General features: G+C 49.4%; 2 protein-coding genes across 5 annotated transcripts in view; one reads left to right on the top strand and one right to left on the bottom strand.

Annotated features, from left to right (window-relative positions):
- BOLA2B (bolA family member 2B) overlaps nucleotides 1-1,785 on the bottom strand; it is a 14,525-nt gene extending 12,740 nt beyond the window's left edge. Inside the window, exons 1-2 of one of the 3 annotated variants that reach the window (XR_012849581.1) lie at nucleotides 1,604-1,767; nucleotides 1,054-1,151 (exon numbers count right to left, since the gene is read on the bottom strand). Coding sequence is in view for 2 of the 3 variants with exons in the window: in XM_075830870.1 (XP_075686985.1) it covers nucleotides 1,054-1,151; nucleotides 1,604-1,678 (173 nt within the window). In the remaining variant the exon portion in view is untranslated. Of the gene's footprint in view, nucleotides 1-1,053; nucleotides 1,152-1,603 lie in introns of all 3 variants that reach the window. The other 2 variants (XM_075830870.1, XM_075830868.1) reach the window with 2 other exon arrangements.
- LOC142656036 (structure-specific endonuclease subunit slx1-like) lies at nucleotides 1,773-20,768 on the top strand. 2 transcript variants are annotated; one of them, XM_075830867.1, is made up of 7 exons: nucleotides 1,773-2,132; nucleotides 16,330-16,503; nucleotides 17,826-17,877; nucleotides 18,520-18,873; nucleotides 19,056-19,183; nucleotides 19,663-19,747; nucleotides 19,822-20,768. In XM_075830867.1, exons 2-7 carry the CDS (start codon nucleotides 16,331-16,333, stop codon nucleotides 19,849-19,851), a joined length of 822 nt encoding a protein of 273 aa, XP_075686982.1. In that variant the 5' UTR covers nucleotides 1,773-2,132; nucleotide 16,330; the 3' UTR covers nucleotides 19,852-20,768. The 2 variants fall into 2 exon arrangements, with proteins under 2 accessions (XP_075686982.1, XP_075686981.1); XM_075830866.1 differs by having other exon boundaries at nucleotides 2,132-2,166.

Here is a 20,768-nt window from a genome sequence, read left to right as displayed (position 1 = left end):
GTATTATACTCCAGAGCTGCACTCACTATTCTGCTGGTGGAGTCACTGTGTACATACATTACATTACTGATCCTGTACTGATCCTGAGTTATATCCTGTATTATACTCCAGAGCTGCACTCACTATTCTGCTGGTGGAGTCACTGTGTACATACATTACTTATCCTGTACTGATCCTGAGTTACATCCTGTATTATACTCCAGAGCTGCACTCACTATTCTGGTGGTGTAGTCACTGTGTACATACATTACATTACTTATCCTGTACTGATCCGGAGTTACATCCTGTATTATACTCCAGAGCTGCACTCACTATTCTGCTGGTGGAGTCACTGTGTACATACATTACTTATCCTGTACTGATCCTAGTTATATACTGTATTATACTCCAGAGCTGCACTCGCTATTCTGCTGGTGGAGTCACTGTGTACATACATTACATTACTTATCCTGTACTGATCCTGAGTTACTTCCTGTATTATACTCCAGAGCTGCACTCACTATTCTGCTGGTGGAGTCACTGTGTACATACATTACATTACTTATCCTGTACTGATCCTGAGTTACATCCTGTATTATACTCCAGAGCTGCACTCACTATTCTACTGGTGGAGTCACTGTGTACATACATTACATTACTTATCCTGTACAGATCCTGAGTTACATCCTGTATTATACTCCAGAGCTGCACTCACTATTCTGCTGGTGGAGTCACTGTGTACATACATTACATTACTTATCCTGTACTGATCCTGAGTTATATCCTGTATTATACTCCAGAGCTGCACTCACTATTCTGCTGGTGGAGTCACTGTGTACATACATTACTTATCCTGTACTGATCCTGAGTTACATCCTGTATTATACTCCAGAGCTGCACTCACTATTCTGCTGGTGGAGTCACTGTGTACATACATTACATTACTTATCCTGTACTGATCCTGAGTTACATCCTGTATTATACTCCAGAGCTGCACTCACTATTCTATACACTTCCCTAGATTTGCAGCACCCCCTCCCCCTCACGACCGCTTCTCTTCGGATCTTCTCTCACCTGTGTCTCTGTAGCAGCGCTTTCCCTTCAAACTGCGGAGACACCACTATTACCCGGAAGCTGGTGGAGCAGTGATCGGGCGACGTGTCTTCTACTTCCTGGAGGACACAACGAGAGGTGGGGTCAGTGAGGGTCATTAGACAGCGATAAACATCTCTTGGGGCACTACAAGGCGCAGCAGTCACAGGAGAATAAGAACTGGACAGTTCTACAGCCTGCTGGGACTTGTAGTGCACCACTGATTATAGGACTGGAGAAGGCGGAGACATTTTAGTTGCCCCCAACATAAGGGGCCCCGGATGGGGATGTCGGCTCCTCCCACCATAACAAGAAGCCCCTCCCACTGCGCCAATAACAGTCGCAGCCCACACAAGTGATTGGAAAATGAAGAGAATCGACAGCGACATTTCTAGAATTCCTGGAGATCCGGCCGTGTCATGTGACCCCAAAATATGACATTAGAACATTTAGAGGAACCGCAGCTGCCAAGAATTGCTGAGACTTGTAGTCCCCACCGTGACCGCCAGGATGAGCCCCAGACATCGCTCACCACGTGTTCCGCCTGCAGCTCCCGCTTCAGCTTCTCCTTCAAAGACTCCGAACTGATCGCTCCTTCTCCAGCCATGACACCACAACCTGCAGCTCTGCGCCTGCGCGCGCACTACCGCATACCGCGACGCTCCTCCACTGCTGATTGGTCCGAGGGTTTCCAAGGGTCGCTCACGAGAGTGACAGGCAAATTGTTTATCCAACAAGAAGGAGGCGGAGATAAATACAAATCCAGCCAATCACAAATGCAGAGTAGTTAAGATCCGTTTTTTTCTGTTCTGGGCTGCCCATAATATTGCCTGGAATTTTTTTTTATATTTTTATGTTTTTTTCAGGATTTGATGGGGATTTTATTTTTCAGATCATAATAATAGTGAAAAGAAATGTAACGTTACGACGCGTGATGTGTTAATAAATAAATGTTACAGGCGTTTATAAACGACGACCCCGTCTCTAAGTAAAGCCTGTACGGAGGACCCATAACCAGGAAGTGATGTAGAGAGCGGAGGAGAGTGGAGGAGAGCGGGCAGGTGGGTGAGCGAGCGCTGCACATTGTTATATGACGTAAATATACAAAGAAAGAAGTAGTGCTGCGCGGTGTAGATATTATACAGGAGGAGCAGTGCTGTGCGGTGTAGATATTATACAGGAGGAGCGGTGCTGTGTGGTGTAGATATTATACAGGAGGAGCAGTGCTGTGCGGTGTAGATATTATACAGGAGGAGCGGTGCTGTGCGGTGTAGATATTATACAGGAGGAGCAGTGCTGTGCGGTGTAGATATTATACAGGAGGAGCGGTGCTGTGCGGTGTAGATATTATACAGGAGGAGCGGTGCTGTGCGGTGTAGATATTATACAGGAGGAGCGGTGCTGTGCTGTGTAGATATTATACAGGAGGAGCGGTGCTGTGCGGTGTAGATATTATACAGGAGGAGCGGTGCTGTGCGGTGTAGATATTATACAGGAGGAGCAGTGCTGTGCGGTGTAGATATTATACAGGAGGAGCGGTGCTGTGCGGTGTAGATATTATACAGGAGGAGCGGTGCTGTGCGGTGTAGATATTATACAGGAGGAGCGGTGCTGTGCTGTGTAGATATTATACAGGAGGAGCGGTGCTGTGCGGTGTAGATATTATACAGGAGGAGCGGTGCTGTGCTGTGTAGATATTATACAGGAGGAGCGGTGCTGTGCGGTGTAGATATTATACAGGAGGAGCGGTGCTGTGCGGTGTAGATATTATACAGGAGGAGCGGTGCTGTGCGGTGTAGATATTATACAGGAGGAGCAGTGCTGTGCGGTGTAGATATTATACAGGAGGAGCGGTGCTGTGCGGTGTAGATATTATACAGGAGGAGCGGTGCTGTGCGGTGTAGATATTATACAGGAGGAGCGGTGCTGTGCGGTGTAGATATTATACAGGAGGAGCAGTGCTGTGTGGTGTAGATATTATACAGGAGGAGCAGTGCTGTGCGGTGTAGATATTATACAGGAGGAGCGGTGCTGTGCTGTGTAGATATTATACAGGAGGAGCAGTGCTGTGCTGTGTAGATATTATACAGGAGGAGCGGTGCTGTGCGGTGTAGATATTATACAGGAGGAGCGGTGCTGTGCGGTGTAGATATTATACAGGAGGAGCGGTGCTGTGCTGTGTAGATATTATACAGGAGGAGCGGTGCTGTGCTGTGTAGATATTATACAGGAGGAGCAGTGCTGTGCGGTGTGGTGTAGATATTATACAGGAGGAGTAGTGCTGCGCGGTGTAGATATTATACAGGAGGAGCAGTGCTGTGCGGTGTAGATATTATACAGGAGGAGCAGTGCTGTGCGGTGTAGATATTATACAGGAGGAGCGGTGCTGTGCGGTGTAGATATTATACAGGAGGAGCAGTGCTGTGCGGTGTAGATATTATACAGGAGGAGCGGTGCTGTGTGGTGTAGATATTATACAGGAGGAGCAGTGCTGTGTGGTGTAGATATTATACAGGAGGAGCAGTGCTGTGCGGTGTAGATATTATACAGGAGGAGCGGTGCTGTGCTGTGTAGATATTATACAGGAGGAGCAGTGCTGTGCGGTGTAGATATTATACAGGAGGAGCAGTGCTGTGCGGTGTATACAGGAGGAGCGGTGCTGTGCGGTGTAGATATTATACAGGAGGAGCGGTGCTGTGCTGTGTAGATATTATACAGGAGGAGCGGTGCTGTGCGGTGTAGATATTATACAGGAGGAGCGGTGCTGTGTGGTGTAGATATTATACAGGAGGAGCGGTGCTGTGCGGTGTAGATATTATACAGGAGGAGCTGTGCTGTGCGGTGTAGATATTATACAGGAGGAGCGGTGCTGTGCGGTGTAGATATTATACAGGAGGAGCGGTGCTGTGCGGTGTAGATATTATACAGGAGGAGCTGTGCTGTGCGGTGTAGATATTATACAGGAGGAGCGGTGCTGTGCGGTGTAGATATTATACAGGAGGAGCGGTGCTGTGTGGTGTAGATATTATACAGGAGGAGCGGTGCTGTGCGGTGTAGATATTATACAGGAGGAGCAGTGCTGCGCGGTGTAGATATTATACAGGAGGAGCAGTGCTGTGCGGTGTAGATATTATACAGGAGGAGCAGTGCTGCGCGGTGTAGATATTATACAGGAGGAGCAGTGCTGCGCGGTGTAGATATTATACAGGAGGAGCAGTGCTGTGCGGTGTAGATATTATACAGGAGGAGTAGTGCTGTGCGGTGTAGATATTATACAGGAGGAGCGGTGCTGTGCGGTGTAGATATTATACAGGAGGAGCAGTGCTGTGCGGTGTAGATATTATACAGGAGGAGCAGTGCTGTGCGGTGTAGATATTATACAGGAGGAGCGGTGCTGTGCGGTGTAGATATTATACAGGAGGAGCGGTGCTGTGCGGTGTAGATATTATACAGGAGGAGCGGTGCTGTGCGGTGTAGATATTATACAGGAGGAGCGGTGCTGTGCGGTGTAGATATTATACAGGAGGAGCGGTGCTGTGCGGTGTAGATATTATACAGGAGGAGCGGTGCTGTGCGGTGTAGATATTATACAGGAGGAGCAGTGCTGTGCGGTGTAGATATTATACAGGAGGAGCAGTGCTGTGCGGTGTAGATATTATACAGGAGGAGCAGTGCTGTGCGGTGTAGATATTATACAGGAGGAGCGGTGCTGTGCTGTGTAGATATTATACAGGAGGAGCGGTGCTGTGCGGTGTAGATATTATACAGGAGGAGCGGTGCTGTGCGGTGTAGATATTATACAGGAGGAGCGGTGCTGTGTGGTGTAGATATTATACAGGAGGAGCAGTGCTGTGCGGTGTAGATATTATACAGGAGGAGCGGTGCTGTGTGGTGTAGATATTATACAGGAGGAGCAGTGCTGTGCGGTGTAGATATTATACAGGAGGAGCAGTGCTGTGCGGTGTAGATATTATACAGGAGGAGCGGTGCTGTGCGGTGTAGATATTATACAGGAGGAGCAGTGCTGTGCGGTGTAGATATTATACAGGAGGAGCAGTGCTGCGCGGTGTAGATATTATACAGGAGGAGCAGTGCTGTGCGGTGTAGATATTATACAGGAGGAGCGGTGCTGTGCGGTGTAGATATACAGGAGGAGCGGTGCTGTGCGGTGTAGATATTATACAGGAGGAGCAGTGCTGCGCGGTGTAGATATTATACAGGAGGAGCAGTGCTGTGCGGTGTAGATATTATACAGGAGGAGCGGTGCTGTGCGGTGTAGATATTATACAGGAGGAGCGGCGCTGTGCTGTGTAGATATTATACAGGAGGAGCGGTGCTGTGTGGTGTAGATATTATACAGGAGGAGCAGTGCTGTGCGGTGTAGATATTATACAGGAGGAGCGGTGCTGTGCGGTGTAGATATTATACAGGAGGAGCGGTGCTGTGCGGTGTAGATATTATACAGGAGGAGCAGTGCTGTGCGGTGTAGATATTATACAGGAGGAGCGGTGCTGTGCTGTGTAGATATTATACAGGAGGAGCAGTGCTGTGCGGTGTAGATATTATACAGGAGGAGTGGTGCTGTGCGGTGTAGATATTATACAGGAGGAGCGGTGCTGTGCGGTGTAGATATTATACAGGAGGAGCGGTGCTGTGCGGTGTAGATATTATACAGGAGGAGCTGTGCTGTGCGGTGTAGATATTATACAGGAGGAGCGGTGCTGTGCGGTGTAGATATTATACAGGAGGAGCGGTGCTGTGCGGTGTAGATATTATACAGGAGGAGCAGTGCTGTGCGGTGTAGATATTATACAGGAGGAGCGGTGCTGTGCGGTGTAGATATTATACAGGAGGAGCAGTGCTGTGCGGTGTAGATATTATACAGGAGGAGCAGTGCTGTGCGGTGTAGATATTATACAGGAGGAGCAGTGCTGTGTGGTGTAGATATTATACAGGAGGAGCAGTGCTGTGCGGTGTAGATATTATACAGGAGGAGCAGTGCTGTGCGGTGTAGATATTATACAGGAGGAGCTGTGCTGTGTGGTGTAGATATTATACAGGAGGAGCGGTGCTGTGCGGTGTAGATATTATACAGGAGGAGCGGTGCTGTGCGGTGTAGATATTATACAGGAGGAGCAGTGCTGTGCGGTGTAGATATTATACAGGAGGAGCGGTGCTGTGCGGTGTAGATATTATACAGGAGGAGCGGTGCTGTGCGGTGTAGATATTATACAGGAGGAGCGGTGCTGTGCGGTGTAGATATTATACAGGAGGAGCTATGCTGTGCGGTGTAGATATTATACAGGAGGAGCAGTGCTGTGCGGTGTAGATATTATACAGGAGGAGCGGTGCTGTGTGGTGTAGATATTATACAGGAGGAGCGGTGCTGTGCGGTGTAGATATTATACAGGAGGAGCGGTGCTGTGTGGTGTAGATATTATACAGGAGGAGCGGTGCTGTGCGGTGTAGATATTATACAGGAGGAGCGGTGCTGTGCGGTGTAGATATACAGGAGGAGCGGTGCTGTGCGGTGTAGATATTATACAGGAGGAGCAGTGCTGTGCGGTGTAGATATTATACAGGAGGAGCGGTGCTGTGCGGTGTAGATATTATACAGGAGGAGTGGTGCTGTGCGGTGTAGATATTATACAGGAGGAGCAGTGCTGTGCGGTGTAGATATTATACAGGAGGAGCGGTGCTGTGCGGTGTAGATATTATACAGGAGGAGCGGTGCTGTGCGGTGTAGATATTATACAGGAGGAGCGGTGCTGTGCTGTGTAGATATTATACAGGAGGAGCGGTGCTGTGCGGTGTAGATATTATACAGGAGGAGCAGTGCTGTGCGGTGTAGATATTATACAGGAGGAGCTGTGCTGTGCGGTGTAGATATTATACAGGAGGAGCTGTGCTGTGCGGTGTAGATATTATACAGGAGGAGCGGTGCTGTGCGGTGTAGATATTATACAGGAGGAGCGGTGCTGTGCGGTGTAGATATTATACAGGAGGAGCGGTGCTGTGCGGTGTAGATATTATACAGGAGGAGCAGTGCTGTGCGGTGTAGATATTATACAGGAGGAGCTGTGCTGTGCGGTGTAGATATTATACAGGAGGAGCGGTGCTGTGCGGTGTAGATATTATACAGGAGGAGCAGTGCTGTGCGGTGTAGATATTATACAGGAGGAGCGGTGCTGTGCGGTGTAGATATTATACAGGAGGAGCGGTGCTGTGCGGTGTAGATATTATACAGGAGGAGCAGTGCTGTGCGGTGTAGATATTATACAGGAGGAGCGGTGCTGTGCGGTGTAGATATTATACAGGAGGAGCGGTGCTGTGCTGTGTAGATATTATACAGGAGGAGCTGTGCTGTGCGGTGTAGATATTATACAGGAGGAGCGGTGCTGTGCGGTGTAGATATTATACAGGAGGAGCGGTGCTGTGCGGTGTAGATATTATACAGGAGGAGCGGTGCTGTGCGGTGTAGATATTATACAGGAGGAGCAGTGCTGTGCGGTGTAGATATTATACAGGAGGAGCAGTGCTGTGCGGTGTAGATATTATACAGGAGGAGCAGTGCTGTGCGGTGTAGATATTATACAGGAGGAGCGGTGCTGTGCGGTGTAGATATTATACAGGAGGAGCAGTGCTGTGCGGTGTAGATATTATACAGGAGGAGCGGTGCTGTGCGGTGTAGATATTATACAGGAGGAGCGGTGCTGTGCGGTGTAGATATTATACAGGAGGAGCGGTGCTGTGCGGTGTAGATATTATACAGGAGGAGCAGTGCTGTGTGGTGTAGATATTATACAGGAGGAGCGGTGCTGTGCTGTGTAGATATTATACAGGAGGAGCGGTGCTGTGCGGTGTAGATATTATACAGGAGGAGCGGTGCTGTGTGGTGTAGATATTATACAGGAGGAGTAGTGCTGTGCGGTGTAGATATTATACAGGAGGAGCGGTGCTGTGCGGTGTAGATATTATACAGGAGGAGCAGTGCTGTGCGGTGTAGATATTATACAGGAGGAGCGGTGCTGTGCGGTGTAGATATTATACAGGAGGAGCAGTGCTGTGCGGTGTAGATATTATACAGGAGGAGCGGTGCTGTGCGGTGTAGATATTATACAGGAGGAGCAGTGCTGTGCGGTGTAGATATTATACAGGAGGAGCAGTGCTGCGCGGTGTAGATATTATACAGGAGGAGCGGTGCTGTGCGGTGTAGATATTATACAGGAGGAGCGGTGCTGTGCTGTGTAGATATTATACAGGAGGAGCGGTGCTGTGCTGTGTAGATATTATACAGGAGGAGCGGTGCTGTGCGGTGTAGATATTATACAGGAGGAGCGGTGCTGTGCTGTGTAGATATTATACAGGAGGAGCGGTGCTGTGCGGTGTATACAGGAGGAGCGGTGCTGTGCGGTGTAGATATTATACAGGAGGAGCGGTGCTGTGTGGTGTAGATATTATACAGGAGGAGCGGTGCTGTGCTGTGTAGATATTATACAGGAGGAGCGGTGCTGTGTGGTGTAGATATTATACAGGAGGAGCGGTGCTGTGCGGTGTAGATATTATACAGGAGGAGCGGTGCTGTGCGGTGTAGATATTATACAGGAGGAGCAGTGCTGTGTGGTGTAGATATTATACAGGAGGAGCGGTGCTGTGCGGTGTAGATATTATACAGGAGGAGCAGTGCTGCGCGGTGTAGATATTATACAGGAGGAGCAGTGCTGTGCGGTGTAGATATTATACAGGAGGAGCGGTGCTGTGCGGTGTAGATATTATACAGGAGGAGCAGTGCTGTGCGGTGTAGATATTATACAGGAGGAGCGGTGCTGTGCGGTGTAGATATTATACAGGAGGAGCGGTGCTGTGCGGTGTAGATATTATACAGGAGGAGCGGTGCTGTGTGGTGTAGATATTATACAGGAGGAGCGGTGCTGTGCGGTGTAGATATTATACAGGAGGAGCGGTGCTGTGTGGTGTAGATATTATACAGGAGGAGCGGTGCTGTGCGGTGTAGATATTATACAGGAGGAGCGGTGCTGTGCGGTGTAGATATTATACAGGAGGAGCAGTGCTGTGCGGTGTAGATATTATACAGGAGGAGCGGTGCTGTGCGGTGTAGATATTATACAGGAGGAGCGGTGCTGTGCTGTGTAGATATTATACAGGAGGAGCTGTGCTGTGCGGTGTAGATATTATACAGGAGGAGCGGTGCTGTGCGGTGTAGATATTATACAGGAGGAGCGGTGCTGTGCGGTGTAGATATTATACAGGAGGAGCGGTGCTGTGCGGTGTAGATATTATACAGGAGGAGCGGTGCTGTGCGGTGTAGATATTATACAGGAGGAGCGGTGCTGTGCGGTGTAGATATTATACAGGAGGAGCAGTGCTGTGTGGTGTAGATATTATACAGGAGGAGCAGTGCTGTGCGGTGTAGATATTATACAGGAGGAGCAGTGCTGTGCGGTGTAGATATTATACAGGAGGAGCAGTGCTGTGCGGTGTAGATATTATACAGGAGGAGCGGTGCTGTGCGGTGTAGATATTATACAGGAGGAGCAGTGCTGTGCGGTGTAGATATTATACAGGAGGAGCAGTGCTGTGCGGTGTAGATATTATACAGGAGGAGCGGTGCTGTGCGGTGTAGATATTATACAGGAGGAGCGGTGCTGTGCGGTGTAGATATTATACAGGAGGAGCAGTGCTGTGTGGTGTAGATATTATACAGGAGGAGCGGTGCTGCGTGGTGTAGATATTATACAGGAGGAGCAGTGCTGCGCGGTGTAGATATTATACAGGAGGAGCGGTGCTGTGCGGTGTAGATATTATACAGGAGGAGCAGTGCTGTGCGGTGTAGATATTATACAGGAGGAGCGGTGCTGTGTGGTGTAGATATTATACAGGAGGAGCAGTGCTGTGCGGTGTAGATATTATACAGGAGGAGCGGTGCTGTGCGGTGTAGATATTATACAGGAGGAGCGGTGCTGTGCGGTGTAGATATTATACAGGAGGAGCAGTGCTGTGTGGTGTAGATATTATACAGGAGGAGCTGTGCTGTGCGGTGTAGATATTATACAGGAGGAGCGGTGCTGTGCGGTGTAGATATTATACAGGAGGAGCGGTGCTGTGCGGTGTAGATATTATACAGGAGGAGCAGTGCTGCGCGGTGTAGATATTATACAGGAGGAGCAGTGCTGCGCGGTGTAGATATTATACAGGAGGAGCAGTGCTGTGCGGTGTAGATATTATACAGGAGGAGCAGTGCTGTGCGGTGTAGATATTATACAGGAGGAGCGGTGCTGTGCGGTGTAGATATTATACAGGAGGAGCGGTGCTGTGCGGTGTAGATATTATACAGGAGGAGCGGTGCTGTGCGGTGTAGATATTATACAGGAGGAGCGGTGCTGTGCGGTGTAGATATTATACAGGAGGAGCGGTGCTGTGCTGTGTAGATATTATACAGGAGGAGCGGTGCTGTGTGGTGTAGATATTATACAGGAGGAGCGGTGCTGTGCGGTGTAGATATTATACAGGAGGAGCGGTGCTGTGCGGTGTAGATATTATACAGGAGGAGCGGTGCTGTGCGGTGTAGATATTATACAGGAGGAGCGGTGCTGTGCGGTGTAGATATTATACAGGAGGAGCGGTGCTGTGCGGTGTAGATATTATACAGGAGGAGCGGTGCTGTGCGGTGTAGATATTATACAGGAGGAGCGGTGCTGTGCGGTGTAGATATTATACAGGAGGAGCGGTGCTGTGCGGTGTAGATATTATACAGGAGGAGCGGTGCTGTGCGGTGTAGATATTATACAGGAGGAGCGGTGCTGTGCTGTGTAGATATTATACAGGAGGAGCGGTGCTGTGCGGTGTAGATATTATACAGGAGGAGCAGTGCTGCGCGGTGTAGATATTATACAGGAGGAGCAGTGCTGTGTGGTGTAGATATTATACAGGAGGAGCGGTGCTGTGTGGTGTAGATATTATACAGGAGGAGCAGTGCTGTGTGGTGTAGATATTATACAGGAGGAGCAGTGCTGTGCGGTGTAGATATTATACAGGAGGAGCGGTGCTGTGCGGTGTAGATATTATACAGGAGGAGCGGTGCTGTGCTGTGTAGATATTATACAGGAGGAGCGGTGCTGTGCGGTGTAGATATTATACAGGAGGAGCGGTGCTGTGCTGTGTAGATATTATACAGGAGGAGCGGTGCTGTGCGGTGTAGATATTATACAGGAGGAGCGGTGCTGTGCGGTGTAGATATTATACAGGAGGAGCGGTGCTGTGCGGTGTAGATATTATACAGGAGGAGCAGTGCTGTGCGGTGTAGATATTATACAGGAGGAGCGGTGCTGTGCTGTGTAGATATTATACAGGAGGAGCGGTGCTGTGCGGTGTAGATATTATACAGGAGGAGCAGTGCTGCGCGGTGTAGATATTATACAGGAGGAGCAGTGCTGTGTGGTGTAGATATTATACAGGAGGAGCGGTGCTGTGCTGTGTAGATATTATACAGGAGGAGCAGTGCTGTGTGGTGTAGATATTATACAGGAGGAGCAGTGCTGTGTGGTGTAGATATTATACAGGAGGAGCAGTGCTGTGCGGTGTAGATATTATACAGGAGGAGCGGTGCTGTGTGGTGTAGATATTATACAGGAGGAGCAGTGCTGTGTGGTGTAGATATTATACAGGAGGAGCAGTGCTGTGCGGTGTAGATATTATACAGGAGGAGCGGTGCTGTGCGGTGTAGATATTATACAGGAGGAGCGGTGCTGTGTGGTGTAGATATTATACAGGAGGAGCAGTGCTGTGCGGTGTAGATATTATACAGGAGGAGCGGTGCTGTGCGGTGTAGATATTATACAGGAGGAGCGGTGCTGTGCTGTGTAGATATTATACAGGAGGAGCGGTGCTGTGCTGTGTAGATATTATACAGGAGGAGCGGTGCTGTGCTGTGTAGATATTATACAGGAGGAGCGGTGCTGTGCTGTGTAGATATTATACAGGAGGAGCTGTGCTGTGCGGTGTAGATATTATACAGGAGGAGCGGTGCTGTGCGGTGTAGATATTATACAGGAGGAGCGGTGCTGTGCGGTGTAGATATTATACAGGAGGAGCAGTGCTGTGCGGTGTAGATATTATACAGGAGGAGCAGTGCTGTGCGGTGTAGATATTATACAGGAGGAGCGGTGCTGTGCGGTGTAGATATTATACAGGAGGAGCGGTGCTGTGCGGTGTAGATATTATACAGGAGGAGCGGTGCTGTGCGGTGTAGATATTATACAGGAGGAGCGGTGCTGTGCGGTGTAGATATTATACAGGAGGAGCAGTGCTGTGCGGTGTAGATATTATACAGGAGGAGCGGTGCTGTGCGGTGTAGATATTATACAGGAGGAGCGGTGCTGTGCTGTGTAGATATTATACAGGAGGAGCAGTGCTGTGCGGTGTAGATATTATACAGGAGGAGCGGTGCTGTGCGGTGTAGATATTATACAGGAGGAGCGGTGCTGTGCGGTGTAGATATTATACAGGAGGAGCAGTGCTGTGCTGTGTAGATATTATACAGGAGGAGCGGTGCTGTGCGGTGTAGATATTATACAGGAGGAGCGGTGCTGTGCTGTGTAGATATTATACAGGAGGAGCAGTGCTGTGCGGTGTAGATATTATACAGGAGGAGCGGTGCTGTGCTGTGTAGATATTATACAGGAGGAGCGGTGCTGTGCGGTGTAGATATTATACAGGAGGAGCGGTGCTGTGCGGTGTAGATATTATACAGGAGGAGCGGTGCTGTGCGGTGTAGATATTATACAGGAGGAGCGGTGCTGTGCGGTGTAGATATTATACAGGAGGAGCGGTGCTGTGCGGTGTAGATATTATACAGGAGGAGCGGTGCTGTGCGGTGTAGATATTATACAGGAGGAGCGGTGCTGTGCGGTGTAGATATTATACAGGAGGAGCGGTGCTGTGTGGTGTAGATATTATACAGGAGGAGCGGTGCTGTGCGGTGTAGATATTATACAGGAGGAGCGGTGCTGTGCGGTGTAGATATTATACAGGAGGAGCGGTGCTGTGTGGTGTAGATATTATACAGGAGGAGCGGTGCTGTGCGGTGTAGATATTATACAGGAGGAGCGGTGCTGTGCGGTGTAGATATTATACAGGAGGAGCAGTGCTGTGCGGTGTAGATATTATACAGGAGGAGCGGTGCTGTGCGGTGTAGATATTATACAGGAGGAGCGGTGCTGTGCGGTGTAGATATTATACAGGAGGAGCGGTGCTGTGTGGTGTAGATATTATACAGGAGGAGCGGTGCTGTGCGGTGTAGATATTATACAGGAGGAGCAGTGCTGTGCGGTGTAGATATTATACAGGAGGAGCAGTGCTGTGCGGTGTAGATATTATACAGGAGGAGCGGTGCTGTGCGGTGTAGATATTATACAGGAGGAGCGGTGCTGTGCGGTGTAGATATTATACAGGAGGAGCGGTGCTGTGCGGTGTAGATATTATACAGGAGGAGCAGCGCTGTGCGGTGTAGATATTATACAGGAGGAGCGGTGCTGTGCGGTGTAGATATTATACAGGAGGAGCAGTGCTGTGTGGTGTAGATATTATACAGGAGGAGCGGTGCTGTGCGGTGTAGATATTATACAGGAGGAGCGGTGCTGTGCTGTGTAGATATTATACAGGAGGAGCGGTGCTGTGCGGTGTAGATATTATACAGGAGGAGCGGTGCTGTGCGGTGTAGATATTATACAGGAGGAGCGGTGCTGTGTGGTGTAGATATTATACAGGAGGAGCGGTGCTGTGCGGTGTAGATATTATACAGGAGGAGCGGTGCTGTGCTGTGTAGATATTATACAGGAGGAGCGGTGCTGTGCGGTGTAGATATTATACAGGAGGAGCGGTGCTGTGCGGTGTAGATATTATACAGGAGGAGCAGTGCTGTGCGGTGTAGATATTATACAGGAGGAGCGGTGCTGTGCGGTGTAGATATTATACAGGAGGAGCGGTGCTGTGCGGTGTAGATATTATACAGGAGGAGTAGTGCTGTGCGGTGTAGATATTATACAGGAGGAGCAGTGCTGTGTGGTGTAGATATTATACAGGAGGAGCGGTGCTGTGCGGTGTAGATATTATACAGGAGGAGCGGTGCTGTGCTGTGTAGATATTATACAGGAGGAGCGGTGCTGTGCGGTGTAGATATTATACAGGAGGAGCGGTGCTGTGCGGTGTAGATATTATACAGGAGGAGCGGTGCTGTGCGGTGTAGATATTATACAGGAGGAGCAGTGCTGTGCGGTGTAGATATTATACAGGAGGAGCAGTGCTGTGCGGTGTAGATATTATACAGGAGGAGCAGTGCTGCGCGGTGTAGATATTATACAGGAGGAGCGGTGCTGTGCGGTGTAGATATTATACAGGAGGAGCGGTGCTGTGCGGTGTAGATATTATACAGGAGGAGCAGTGCTGCGCGGTGTAGATATTATACAGGAGGAGCAGTGCTGTGCTGTGTAGATATTATACAGGAGGAGCGGTGCTGTGCGGTGTAGATATTATACAGGAGGAGCGGTGCTGTGCGGTGTAGATATTATACAGGAGGAGCGGTGCTGTGCGGTGTAGATATTATACAGGAGGAGCAGTGCTGTGCGGTGTAGATATTATACAGGAGGAGCAGTGCTGTGCGGTGTAGATATTATACAGGAGGAGCGGTGCTGTGCGGTGTAGATATTATACAGGAGGAGCGGTGCTGTGCGGTGTATACAGGAGGAGCGGTGCTGTGCGGTGTGGTGTAGATATTATACAGGAGGAGCGGTGCTGTGCTGTGTGGTGTAGATATTATACAGGAGGAGCGGTGCTGTGCGGTGTAGATATTATACAGGAGGAGCGGTGCTGTGCGGTGTAGATATTATACAGGAGGAGCGGTGCTGTGCGGTGTAGATATTATACAGGAGGAGCGGTGCTGTGCGGTGTAGATATTATACAGGAGGAGCAGTGCTGTGCGGTGTAGATATTATACAGGAGGAGCGGTGCTGTGCGGTGTAGATATTATACAGGAGGAGCGGTGCTGTGCGGTGTAGATATTATACAGGAGGAGCGGTGCTGTGCGGTGTAGATATTATACAGGAGGAGCGGTGCTGTGCGGTGTAGATATTATACAGGAGGAGCAGTGCTGTGCGGTGTAGATATTATACAGGAGGAGCGGTGCTGTGCGGTGTAGATATTATACAGGAGGAGCAGTGCTGTGCGGTGTAGATATTATACAGGAGGAGCAGTGCTGTGCGGTGTAGATATTATACAGGAGGAGCGGTGCTGTGCGGTGTAGATATTATACAGGAGGAGCGGTGCTGTGCGGTGTAGATATTATACAGGAGGAGCAGTGCTGTGCGGTGTAGATATTATACAGGAGGAGCGGTGCTGTGCGGTGTAGATATTATACAGGAGGAGCGGTGCTGTGCTGTGTAGATATTATACAGGAGGAGCAGTGCTGTGCGGTGTAGATATTATACAGGAGGAGCAGTGCTGTGCGGTGTAGATATTATACAGGAGGAGCGGTGCTGTGCGGTGTAGATATTATACAGGAGGAGCGGTGCTGTGCGGTGTAGATATTATACAGGAGGAGCGGTGCTGTGCGGTGTAGATATTATACAGGAGGAGCGGTGCTGTGCGGTGTAGATATTATACAGGAGGAGCGGTGCTGTGCGGTGTAGATATTATACAGGAGGAGCGGTGCTGTGCGGTGTAGATATTATACAGGAGGAGCAGTGCTGTGCGGTGTAGATATTATACAGGAGGAGCAGTGCTGTGTGGTGTAGATATTATACAGGAGGAGCAGTGCTGTGCGGTGTAGATATTATACAGGAGGAGCGGTGCTGTGCGGTGTAGATATTATACAGGAGGAGCGGTGCTGTGCGGTGTAGATATTATACAGGAGGAGCGGTGCTGTGCGGTGTAGATATTATACAGGAGGAGCGGTGCTGTGCGGTGTAGATATTATACAGGAGGAGCGGTGCTGTGCGGTGTAGATATTATACAGGAGGAGCGGTGCTGTGTGGTGTAGATATTATACAGGAGGAGCAGTGCTGTGCGGTGTAGATATTATACAGGAGGAGCGGTGCTGTGCGGTGTAGATATTATACAGGAGGAGCGGTGCTGTGCTGTGTAGATATTATACAGGAGGAGTGGTACTGTGTGCAGCACATCTTGTCGGGATCCCCCGTGTCCCGCGCTCTGATCCTTGTCCCTGTTTTGCGGTGTTTTCGGCAGGATGGTTGTGGAGGTGGAAGGATTTTTCGGGGTTTATCTTCTGTTTTGCACCAACCCCAAATATAAAGGACGGATCTACATCGGCTTCACGGTGAATCCAGAGCGACGAATCCAGCAGCACAATGGCGGCAAACACAAGGGAGGAGCCTGGAAGACGAGCGGGAGGGGCCCCTGGTAATGACCGGCATCAGAAGGGTTAATTAAAGGGACGGGATCATATTCTTGTATAATGACCAGTTCTGTAATATAATGCTGTGCGCGGCGGCACCGGTAATAAATAAGACGCGTCTCCGCCTGTCCGTGCGCCGCAGGGGAAATCTACGCCAACCGTTTCTGGCGTAAATTATGGTGAATTTATCAGGGGTGCGGTGACTCCTCCCACTAAGCCCCGTTCTTATTTTGTTGCGGCGCAAAAGTCGCAAAATGTTTTTTGTTCAAACTGCAACTTTTCGATGCCAGAAAACTGGCGCTGCTTAAGACCCGCCCACTGCGGCTCAGTTGTTACAATTTTTTCATTCTGTTTGCTGTCAGTGAATGGAAACATTGTTGCTTATATCCAAAGGCTGACCTAATACGTCTCACAGATGAGGGTTTGTTACAATTGTATCCAGTCTAGACAGTCCACTGTGAACTTACACACAGCAGCACATTTGTTACAATGTATCAGTCTGGAGTCCGGGCTGTTTACCTTTATGGTCCTGTTCACACTTCCTTCAGGCATTTCTAGGCAGATTATGACGCGCCTGCACTTTCTTAGCGGCGTTTTTTGCCATTGAGCGCCGCGGTCAAAATACGCCACGAAAACCGCATTCTCTGCCGCCCACTCATGTCAATAGGAGGTCAGAGACGGAAACGCGGGAAGAAAGAGCACGACCGTTTTCTTTTATTCCCGCAAGCGTTAAATAAATACATTAAAAAAACGCCTCCGCCTCCCGGTGAAATCAATGGGGGGAGATTTTGGCCGGTTTTGCCGCGGTTTCCAACGCCGTTTCAGAGTCAAAAACAGCGCCGAAATTCTGAGTGTGAACTAGGCCATACAGAGGATTTTCTACACACGACACAAATGTAACAAACCCTCAGCTGTGAGATTTATCAAATCGGGATATTTTCAGCCTCTGCATGTAAACAAGAATGTTCCTATGCACTGACAGCAAGCAGAGATTTTAAAAATGGTGAGAAATTGAAACTAAGTTGGTTAGAAAGTGTCTGAACTCTTCATTATACTGAGATTTATCTCCCTGGGACTGGACGAGCGACGTAAAGAGGTTCTGCAGGGGAATATTGCGTGGTAAATGTGGGCACTGAGCACGCAGGAGGGGGAGAGATACAGAACGCTGATGCGACGGCCCCTCATTCTAGTGATCAGTTTGGGCCTCGGCTCCCGGATGTGCCATAAGATGAATAGCGAAGACGCTTTTGTGCGGTCGGACTTTAGCGTAATTTTACTTTAAAGGGACAAGACTCCAATTCTGTGTTCTGTCCTTTCCCCTGCACAGGGACATGGTCCTGATCGTACATGGATTTCCCAATGACGTCGCCGCCTTACGGGTAAGAAAATCCCAACAACTTCACGGCGTAGATTCTGCTCTGCGTTCCAGAAAGAATTACCACCGTCTATGTACCCTGAGCTGACAAGAAGCTAGCAGAATTGTAAATGCAGCTCTGGATGTGATTGCAGTATAAAAATTGTAAATGCAGCTCTGGATGTGATTGCAGTATAAAAATTGTAAATGCAGCTCTGGATGTGATTGGAGCATAAGGGTATGTTCACACGCAGTGTTTTCAGGCGTATATCGGGGCGTTTACGCCTCGAAAAACACCTGAAAAAACGGAAGCTGAACGCCTACAAACATCTGCCCATTGAAATCAATGGGAAAAACAGCATTTAGTTCATACGGGGCGTCTTTTTACGCCACTGTTTTAAAAAACGGAGCATAAAAATACGCTCCGTAAAAAGTAGCATGTCACTTCTTGAGGCGTTTTTTTGGAGCTGATTTTCCATTGGCTCTGAGAACAGCTCCATATTTTCAGATGTTTTTTGTTAAGCGTGTAAACATACCCTAATTGTAAATGCAGCTTTGGATGTGATTGGAGTATAAGAACTGTAAATATACTCCAATCACATCCAGAGCTGCAAGAATTGTAAATGCCGCTTTGTATGTGACCAGGCTGTTTCCTCTCGCTTCTCAGTTTGAGTGGGCCTGGCAGCACCCGCATGTTTCTCGGCGGCTCACCCACGTGCCAAGGAAGGCAAAGAAACAGTCCAGCTTCGACTTCCACCTCACGGTCCTCTACCACATGCTGCGGGTGGCTCCCTGGCACCGCTTACCCCTCACCCTGCGCTGGCTCAAGCAGGAATACCACCGAGAGCTGCCGCCCCTTCTCCAGCCTCCGCTACACATGCCACTGACATTTGGGCAAGTGAGGGCCAAGCCGATTGCTAAGACAGAAGGGGAAAAAGGCAAAGGAGAGACGGATGAGGAGGGGGGCGTGCGGCTGCAGAGCGTCTCACAGCGGTGCCGGGTCTGTTATGAGAAGCTGCAGGTGAGGACGAGTTACCTGAGAGCAGCTCCTCCCATCATGCCGCAGGTTTCATATACTCAGTGTCGCCCCCTGCTGATAACATGCTGTATATGAGGAGCGGGGGATGGGAGGTGACTCGCTCTGTCCGGTCAATGTCCTCCTATCCGGGAGATGAATAATGGCCGTGTCTCTTTCCCGTACAGCGGAATGATGGCGTCCTGCGCTGCTTCCACCCCGGCTGCTCCCTGACCGCCCACATCTTGTGTCTGGCCAAACTCTTCCTCCGAGACGAAGCTGAACACCTGATTCCTGTGGAGGGTCCGTGCCCCAGGTCAGCCGTGCCCGTCACCCTATTCATGCCAACACTGCGGAGTCTCATTCACTGCTCCTCGCTCTCTTCTATGCCACCTGCTACATTATGCATCACCTCAGACTTTCACAGCTGAGGGTTTGTTACAATTGTATCGGGTAAAGAGCCTGGACTTCAGACTGATACATTGTAACAAACGATCAGGACAGGAGAGAGACTTGTGCTGCTGATGCGATTGGCTAGACTGGAAACAATTGTAACGAATTCCCAGCTGTGAAAAGTATTAGGTCAGGATGGGTTTACAGTCTCTAAATGTAAACAATGGTCCCATTCACTGACAGCAAGCAGCAATATTGAAAAGGGTTAAGAACTGGAACCCAAAAGATATTAGAAAGTTGCAGAACTTTTCATGATACGATGATTCAGACCCCAGTCAGTCGGATGTAAGACCCGGACCCCGCGTAAAGGCGCCGCTGATCTCGGTCTCTCCTGTTTTGCAGCTGTGGGAATTCTGTGCTTTGGGGAGACCTGATCCGATATAAGAAGGGATGTTATGGAGATCTGGAGGAGATATCACAGCCGCAGGTAGAGTAGACTTGTTGTTATCCGACCCTTTCACGGCCATGAGGCTGGATATAATGGGGTCTTGTTTTCTGCAGGCGCACTGGGTGGATGAGCTGCACCGCTGACCCGCAGTGATGGAGGATGCCGGCCGCGAGACGCTTTATATTTATTGTGTAACGGGGGCAAATTTTATCTGATTTTACCCATCGCAGAGGAAGAGTGCGGCCGAGAGTACGGGATAAAGAACCTGCAGCAACACTACAACTCCCAGCCGCCGGAGACTACAACTCCACATCATCCCCGGGACGGACTCCTTCTATGTCTCAGATTTTTTAGGTTGTTGTTATTATATGGACATTGTGTTGTGTATAGAATAAATATTACAGGAAATGAGCGGAAGATTCTAGAACAGAGCGGCGGGGACGTGTGACGCTGGAGCTGTACACGGAGGATCGGGGACGTGTGACGCTGGAGCTGTACACGGAGGATCGGGGACGCGTGACGCTGGAGCTGTACACGGCGGATCGGGGACGTGTGACGCTGGCGGCCAATTAGAATAGAGGTTGTACAGGAATAGGAGGCCTCGGCTGCTTACTGCCAGGATCCCGTCCGCAGGTGGTGTGGTACTGCAGCTCCGCGCCATTCACTGTCGGCTGTAAGACGGCAGCTGCCGCGTTCTGATCCTGGACCCCCCGTTTAAGCCGTTGATCAGTCGTCGCTTCCAAACATCTGCCCATTGATTTCACGGGTAGGTTTTTAAGCGGCAGTTTGTAAAAAGGTCATTTCTTGAGTTTTCTTTCATTGGGTCAATAAAAAGCTGCTCCAAAACCGTCAGTTGCTTAAAAAACGTCTGAAAATCAGGGTCTGGTTTCCCTTGAAATGCTCCGTATGTTACAGCCGTTTTTAGTTAGCGGTGTGAACGCGGCCGTATTCTGATACCGGCCGGCACCCGCTGCTGTTATTATATATTCATCCGGCTCTTTCATGATCTTGTTGTTTACCTTAGAACATATAATAAAATGTATGAACTAATTTCATGAAA

The sequence above is a fragment of the Rhinoderma darwinii genome, chromosome 6 (assembly GCF_050947455.1).
Source record: "Rhinoderma darwinii isolate aRhiDar2 chromosome 6, aRhiDar2.hap1, whole genome shotgun sequence".
NCBI classification, from domain to species: domain Eukaryota; kingdom Metazoa; phylum Chordata; class Amphibia; order Anura; family Rhinodermatidae; genus Rhinoderma; species Rhinoderma darwinii.
Note: the sequence above shows the minus strand (reverse complement) of the source record. Positions and strands in the feature narration are given on the sequence as shown.

Excerpts from the sequence above, each read along its gene's own strand:
- LOC142656036 (XM_075830866.1), top strand. Across the intron at positions 16,504-17,825 it reads ACGAGCGGGAGGGGCCCCTG|GGACATGGTCCTGATCGTAC; the intron begins GTAATGACCGGC and ends TCCCCTGCACAG. Across the intron at positions 18,874-19,055 it reads TCTGTTATGAGAAGCTGCAG|CGGAATGATGGCGTCCTGCG; the intron begins GTGAGGACGAGT and ends TTTCCCGTACAG.